This window comes from Eurypyga helias, unplaced genomic scaffold (assembly GCF_000690775.1).
Source record: "Eurypyga helias isolate BGI_N326 unplaced genomic scaffold, ASM69077v1 scaffold43754, whole genome shotgun sequence".
NCBI classification, from domain to species: Eukaryota; Metazoa; Chordata; class Aves; order Eurypygiformes; family Eurypygidae; genus Eurypyga; species Eurypyga helias.
The window spans coordinates 34189-41651 of NW_010245391.1; the positions used below are offsets into that span (position 1 = coordinate 34189).

The 7463-nt window shown below is 53.3% G+C and overlaps 1 protein-coding gene across 1 annotated transcript in view; it reads right to left on the reverse strand.

Annotated features, from left to right (window-relative positions):
* Window positions 1–4372: 4372 nt before the first annotated feature.
* The window catches only part of CD40LG (CD40 ligand), a 6460-nt gene continuing 3369 nt past the window's right edge, over window positions 4373–7463 (reverse strand). Inside the window, exons 3-6 of the mRNA XM_010150032.1 lie at window positions 7422–7449; window positions 7101–7145; window positions 6736–6798; window positions 4373–4746 (exon numbers count right to left, since the gene is read on the reverse strand). Of these exons, the coding sequence (XP_010148334.1) occupies window positions 4373–4746; window positions 6736–6798; window positions 7101–7145; window positions 7422–7449 (510 nt within the window). The remainder of the gene's footprint in view (window positions 4747–6735; window positions 6799–7100; window positions 7146–7421; window positions 7450–7463) is intronic.

The window sequence follows — 7463 nt, forward strand, 5'->3', positions numbered from 1 at the left end:
GCTGGCACATGGGCTGTTGCTCCCTGCCTCACCCGGACCTGCAGCAGGGAGGGCACCTGGTCCCAGGGGAAGGAGATGTATTTCCATCCCTCAAGCTCCGGTTGCACCCTGCTAACAAGGATGCCTCACGGAGAACTAGCTGCTCTCCGCTGCACTGGTGGGTTGCTGTGGATAATTGACTTCCTGCCTGTTTGAGATTTTTTTTTTTTTTTTTTGAGTTAGTGTGTGGGTTTTTTTCTGGAGATTAGGTGTGGTGACAGGATTTCCTTTGGTCTACCGCTTGGACAAGACCTCTCCTGCACGCTGGTATTTTTAACTCTTTGGTAGAGAAGTGCCACGCACTCAGCCCGCAGCGAAGCAGGAGGATCACGGGCAGGAGGGATGGGCCTTGCTTTCCCTCTCCACACAGGGTGATTGGGGTGGGGAAAAAGGCAAGCAAAAAAGAAATGCTGGCCTCGGGCACAACTGGGGTTTTGGGGAATTACAGCAGAGCTGCATCCATACCCGGGCACCCCAGAGCCTGCACTGGGCAGAAGAGCAAGAGGTGGCATTCCCCAGGCTCATTTTGGAGGGAGCATCTCCACTCCCAGGTCCCCGTGAGGCCAGATCCAGGCCTTAGGCAAAGGCCTCCATCCTGCTCTCCCACCGAATATGGGACCTCTTTGGCTCCTTCTCTTACAGCAGCTCACAAGCAGCCCCTTTGCACAACCCATCTCCAATGCAGGCAGCACCAGCATCCTCCAAACAACAGAGCTGTACTCCAAATGACCATGAATGTGAAAATAACAGGAAAAAAACCCCAACTTAACCTGCGCAGCCCAAAACACTGCATGCAGAGGGCTTGGCTTCTGAGAAGAGATGGAGGCATCTCCTAGAAAGAGATGGAGACCTGCCAATGGGGACCCTGCCCCAACCAGGAGGAAGGGCTGGGGGGAGCTGGCACTGAGCAAGGGGTGCCGAGGCAAGGCTGGCACACAGTGCCTAACTGGGGAGGGAGATTTAAAAAAAAAAAAAAAGAGACCACAAAGCAGTGCACAGAGACGCTAGGACAGGCTTGTCACCTGATCAGCCACCGTGCACAGCCACGCAGCACGTGGACAGCCCTCCTCCAGCTCATGCTCTCCAGCAGCCCTGAGCTCAGTGGCACAAGCTGGCCAGACCTTGATTGGAAACCAGCATCACAAACTTATTATCTAGGAAATGAACAAAACAAAATCTCATTTCTTACACAAAACTAAGAAAAAACCTTTCCCAGCAAATCATGCCGCTGCTTGCTCCTGCTGCTGCTCCTCATCCATGACCCTCCCTGTGACGGTTCTGCTGACATCCCCCAAGTACTCATCACCCTCACACCCCCTTCTCCCTTCTTAGAAAGAAGAAAGAAAATCAGTTCAGACACTGTAAAATCCACAGCCCGAGGAGTGACAGAGAGGCCTCACGTCAAGGGAAAAAGCAATGTATTGACGACCTCCGAACTTTCCACGGGGAGAGGAAACCTGTGCCTGCCACGGCACCGGGCAGGGGAAGGAGAACAAAGCTGCTCAGGAGAAGGCCACAGCTGGATGGTAGCAATCACATCTCCTCCCCTCCCACACACTACCTCATGTCTGAATCCCACGGGCTATTTTTGGCAAGCAAAGAAACAGAGGCAAGAAACAAAAGCCCCGGGAAAGGCAGCAGCACGGGCAGGGGAGGCGGAAATTGAGTTGGTTTATGCCTTTTTTGTTTGTTTGTTTTCTTCTCCCCTTTCTAATTGTTTCCCCCAGCCATGCATGGAAATCTATTGCTCCACGCAATTTGCTAGTCCTAGATCCCCTCTCAGTGATTTGGGGATCACAGCCCAGCCCAAACCCTCTGCGGGTACTCCCAGTCACTAAAGCTGCGGGGTTTTCAGGGGTGTGCACCGATCGCATTTTTCTTTCATCCACAACTGACAGCATTTCTCCTCCCCAAGGTTTTGGGCTCCTGAGAGCAGCCACGCATATGCTCCCCTGAGCTCTCCCCACACACTCCTTCCTGGCTGGCTTTTCCTCTTTCCCAGGCCATGCCAGTTGGCATGGTCTTTGTTTTCTCCTGGGACTCCCACTGCACTCCCGCTGGGCTGGGCACCTCCACTTCCCCACAGAGGTCTGGGGCTCCCCACCCGCACCAGTGCTGCCTCCAGCAGCCCATCCCACAGGGGCCAGCTGGGTTTTGGCAGTGGTGGGGATGCAGGGGGGCACACAACCATGCAAGAGGCAGCCACCCAACCCCTGCTGCCCAATGCGCAGGTGCCACAGATTCCTACCTGGTGCAGCATCCATCCCTCTGTTCCAAACCACAGACATCTCTGCAGGCTCCACACCTTTAGGGCAGGCAGGAATAATCCTCTTCCAGCCAGCTGTCCTAAATCCCCTTTAATTAGCCCCACAATCTGCTCCACAGCTGTGCCGGAGGCTCCAGCCCTGGTGCCTCACTGCCTTCCCTGCTCCCTCTTCCAGCCAAAGTGCCCCCGGCTCTGCCCGGCCCTGGCACCCCAAGATGCCTCAAGGAGTGGGGTAGGAGGGCTGTCCTGGGAGACTTTTGCAACTGGATTTGCTGCCCTCTTGGTCCCCAGAGGCCAAGCAGGACCCTGGGAAATCCCAGTGTGGGGCTGAGAAGGGTGAGCAGCATTCAAAGCATACAAAGCACCCAATCTCTTTATTCGGAAACTGTATTAGTTGCCACAGTGGGCAAAACCTCATACTCGGGTAGGGGGAATGGGAACATCAAAATATGCTGCAAACACAGCTGTGGCCATGCACAGTCCCTTGGCATGCAGGCCCTCCCTCTCCACTGACATAAGACAGTTTTAATTAAATAATTTTATACATGGCATCGGTCAAGAGTGGTCCATTCCCTGATGGAGTTGTGCAATTCTGGAGAACAACAAACAAATACGCATTAAATGATCATAAAACCCGATAGGCTCTGAGCTCTCCTCTGCTGATTTTGGGAGAGGGCTGTGCCAGGCACTCAGCACTGCAATGAGCTGTGCAAAGGCTGCCCTGTCCATCCCACCAGTGACAGCACTCAGGCACTGTGGTAGAACCAGACCTGCAACCTCCAGCCAAGCAAACCCTAAGAACTGCCCAAATCTGAAATCTCTTCCACTTGCAAACCTACTGGCTTCCAGGACTATTTCCAAACTGTTGCATCCCAACAAGTGTGACCTGAGTAGCCAAGTCCTCCAGGCTTACCAGCCTTGGCAGCTTTAGATGGCTTTACATAATGCAGCATCAACACCCTTGTGCTCTGCTTATGGCCCTGCCCACCCTCCCTGTGGGCCAGACTGGGGAGGAGGGTGAGGGAGACCCCAGTGTGCTGCATCATCCAGGTCTCCTGTACCCAAGAGGGGGTCCTGCCCACCAGCACGGTTCTGCTCTCCTGGAGCTCCAGGAAAGGTGCTGCTGTGGACATGTCCTCCCTGAGGACACCCAGAAGATGCTCTGCACACACATCTTGGGAAGAAGCAGCTGGTGCTGCCGCTCCTATACTTTCCCAGTCCTCCTCCCAGGGGAGGAGCCAGGTCCAAATTTGACAGGGATGACCAGTGCCCCTTCCACAGGGTGGTGAAACAGTCCACAGCCAGAGGGTCCTCTACCTGCAGAGGTGGGAGAAGGACAGTCTCGCAAGCAGATTCGATTCACCAAGAACAGAGCACAACCAGCACCGTACCAGCGCTCCGGGTTGAAATCTGCAGCCCCCCACTCAGCTCTGATGTGGGGCAAATATCACCCAGCGCGGATCTGGCCGAGATAGTGTCGCCCTAAACAAGAAGGCTGGTTGAGTTTTATAGATAGGCATGGGTGGAAAAAAGGGGGTTCTCGAGGTAAAGCAGACAGAGTGGCAAGGATGCATCACCGGCAGCTACCACGTAAGGACAGCGCTGGGCTGATTGATTGCTTTAGAGGAGACGTTCCTAAGCCTTTTAATGTTTTTCCGTTGATGTTCTGTAAGCAGATGGGTACGGGAGATATGTATGAAATAGCTTGGCTGGAGCGCCCTGAGCCATCCTACATTGTTAGGAAAGAAACGTTGATGGTAGAGTTTGCTAAATAAAGCTTTTGTGACATAACGGGGACATCCACCCTGCCAGGTGCGCGGGACTTGGTGGATCCAGACAACACGGCACCAGCACATACCAAACCATCGGCAATGAAAGAAAAAAGTGAAGGGCAAACAACAACTTCAAACTTTGTTCCATGTGTGTTCTCAGGGCCCCCTTGGCCTTCATTAATAAATAACAAAATATACAAATTAAGAAACAAGACAAACAAAGATACAGAGGAACATAAATAGGGGAAACAGGGAAAGCCACTTTGCTCAAAAAAGTCGGGCTGGATCCCCCGACTCATTGCAGCTTGAAGATGCCGAAGTAGGTGCTGCCGTGGCTGTAGCTCACTCGCGTTGAGTCTGTCACATTGACAAAGACCATGTCACCTTCACGGAGTTTGAAGACACCTCCTTCCCGGATGGACTGGAGGTCACAGAAAGATTTGGAGGTGCTGTGTGTGTCTAGTCCCTTCAGCAAGAGCCGGTCCTCTTCCATGGGGAGATACAAATAAATATAGAGGGTGAAGGGTGCCGAAGTCGCTGCCTTGGTGCAGAAGCTGACTTGGGAGTAGATGTAGTAGAGACCTGCTTCCTTCACCTTCAGCTTCCCTTCCTGGTAGGATATTGCGTTGTTGTTCGTGGGGCCGTACATCGTTGTCTTCCACTCTAGCACTGCAGGGGGAAAGCATGGCAGATGAGCTGGGAGAAGGAGACATCCAGTTTGGCAGGCTGATTTTGGGGGGACACCCCACAGACATATGGCATCACAGCCTCTGTCTGCTGCAGAGTGTGGGGCTGGGTCCTACCCATCCCAAGACACCATCCCCAGCCCAGGAGAGCAGGATCTCCTTCCCTGAGTCCAGGACATGTTCAACCCATGTGTCTGGTCATTGACCTTGGCACCCTTGAATCGGTTATGCAAGCAGAGAAGCGTTTTGCTTCCTTCATCCATCCAAGTGGAAATAGAGTGGAAGATTGCACACAGTTGCCATCACGGGCCCAACACCCGTGTGTCCACCCCTGTAGGGTTGTTATCTCCACAGATTTCAGTGGCACAACCCCAGAGCCCTCAGACAACTGCCAAAACATACTGCAACCCCTATCTTCAGAGGCACCCATCCCAGGGCACCCAGTTTTTCCAAACTGGGTGCTGCCTTTCCTCCAAAGTCCTTTCTCCACTTGACCTCTGGAGAAGGAGAGTCTTCACCAAGGAAGCACAGAAATAATTATCCCAGAGATTTGGTCCCTGGCAGGGTGCAGGGCTGGAAGGGTTTTGCATGGCAACTGCTGCCTCCCACCACCAGGACCACTGCCCATGCAGACCTGCGACTGGCATGGCTGTGGGGGCTCTATGGGTGGCATCAGAGCAGCTTGTGAACATGCACACCGATGGAGTAGATATGGATAGGTCAATGCAGGGATCAGGAAGGAAGCCATGGCCATAGGGGTTGAGCTCAGCTACAACCTGCGGGAGGAATTTTGCACCTCCAACTTCTGCAGCCTACAGAGACACTTGTGAGAGCAACGAGGGTGAGCAACCTCTAAGGGCAATAACAGGTTCAACTGTCCCAGCCCAGAGTCCTAGTCCCTGCAGCGGGGTGGCACGGGTGGTCACGGGTGAGCCACACAGCCCATTGTCCATGCCTGTGCATCCCACGGGGATGTTTCCTCTGTGCCCAACTGCCGAGGTGCAGAGCCAAGCTCCAGGCAGCTGCTGCTCTCTGGGAAATTTCAACCTGCTTTATAGGCTCAATAAGTGCTTCAGCAGGGAGTTTTAAAATGCAGTGAGTTTCTCACTTCTTTGATCTTATCTAACTCTAAGCTTTCCACAGGTAGACTGAGCTCTGGGTGAAATGCTGCATCAGAGGTGGAAAGAGCAGTTGCTGATTACTGGCAGTTACTCCAGAATTAAATCAAAAGCACTCAGATTGCAAAATCCTTGCCAGATTGAGACTGACCTTGCAAGCTCTTACTCACTTTGGTAATCCTTGCTCTTGCAGGATGTCCCTTAGCTAAGGCTACGCTGGGGGATGGAGCTGCAAGAGCAACCGCAGACTGTGCAGAGGGATGCGCGAACGCAAATGGACTCGCATGCATTTCTCAAACCCAACGTGGCCATGGCTGTGAATAAGTGCAGCTTGCCGAAATCATTGCTGTGACTATAAAGTCACCAGCCAGCCTGTATTGCTACGGTGACCACTTTGGGTGAGAAAATGTTAAGATCAGCAGATACAATATGCCAGCAGAGCCCTCCTGCAGCAGCCACCCTGGCAAGACATGGCCAGGAGAGCAAATGCATTGCATTTTGAGTCCAAAAGTGAGAGGTTTGTTTTCTGAAATACAGAGAATAATATTTTTCCCCTTATAAAAATACACTGTAAAGACTAAGCTGTTGTGGTGCATTTCTAGGAAGGCTGATAGAAGGTTACTGGGGACAGCCGGCATGGGATGTGCAAATCGTGTGACACAGGGTGACATGACCACCGGGAGGTTTGTTGTGCTCTGGGGACACGCTCTCAGTGTTGGAGTTGTGTTGGTCCCTGTCCCTGCCCTTACAGAACCATGGGGCAGGATTGCAGGGTCCAGCCGGGGAGGATGGGAGGACACTGCTGTGCCCGGCTGGCTCCCTGGCCAAGGCCGTGTCATGAGGGTCTGTCTTACCTGAGACTGCCTTGTTGCTATTCTGACCTGCCAGGTGGGCTGCAATCGGCTGCCTCTTCTCCGCTGCAATTTGGAAAGGCAGGTGTTATCGATACCTTGGCACCCGCTGTACCCCCCTCCGGCAGCACAGTTCCTTTGCAGGGACTGCGGCATCTCCCACCCATGATATTTCTCTATGGGACAAATCCAATTCAGGGACACAGTCTCCGAAGTGTCCCATCAGTTTTGAGTGAGGCAGGATCTGGCATTTGCTCAGCAATGACACTGAGTCACCTTTGAGGTGGAGCCCTTTAGGGATAAAGCCCACATAGACTGTGCCACCTTGCCCACCATGGGAACAGGACCTGGATGTGCCCACTCCTTACCTGACAGAGACGTCTGGTTCTTGTGCATCAAATGGTGCTCAGGGCCTGCAATGCAAAAAAAGCCATGGATTTAATTCTGGATTGATTTTCATCAACTTGAGGCAACGTGGCACCTAGAGCCGCCTGCCCTGATGAGACAGTCATGCCCAGTGCTCCCTCTGCCAGCCCCATGCCGTTCACAGCCTGGCCCCATGGGGATGCTCCAAACCCCAACCCTGTGCCCTGCCTCCATGCCATGCCCTGGTGAAGGAAACCCCTCCCCAGGCCAAGCTATTCCTCTTGCCCAAGCCGTGGGTATGGTGGTGGCACTAGGAAACTCACCTCTCTGCATTTCAAACTTGGGCTGCTCCTTGCGGGCTCCCC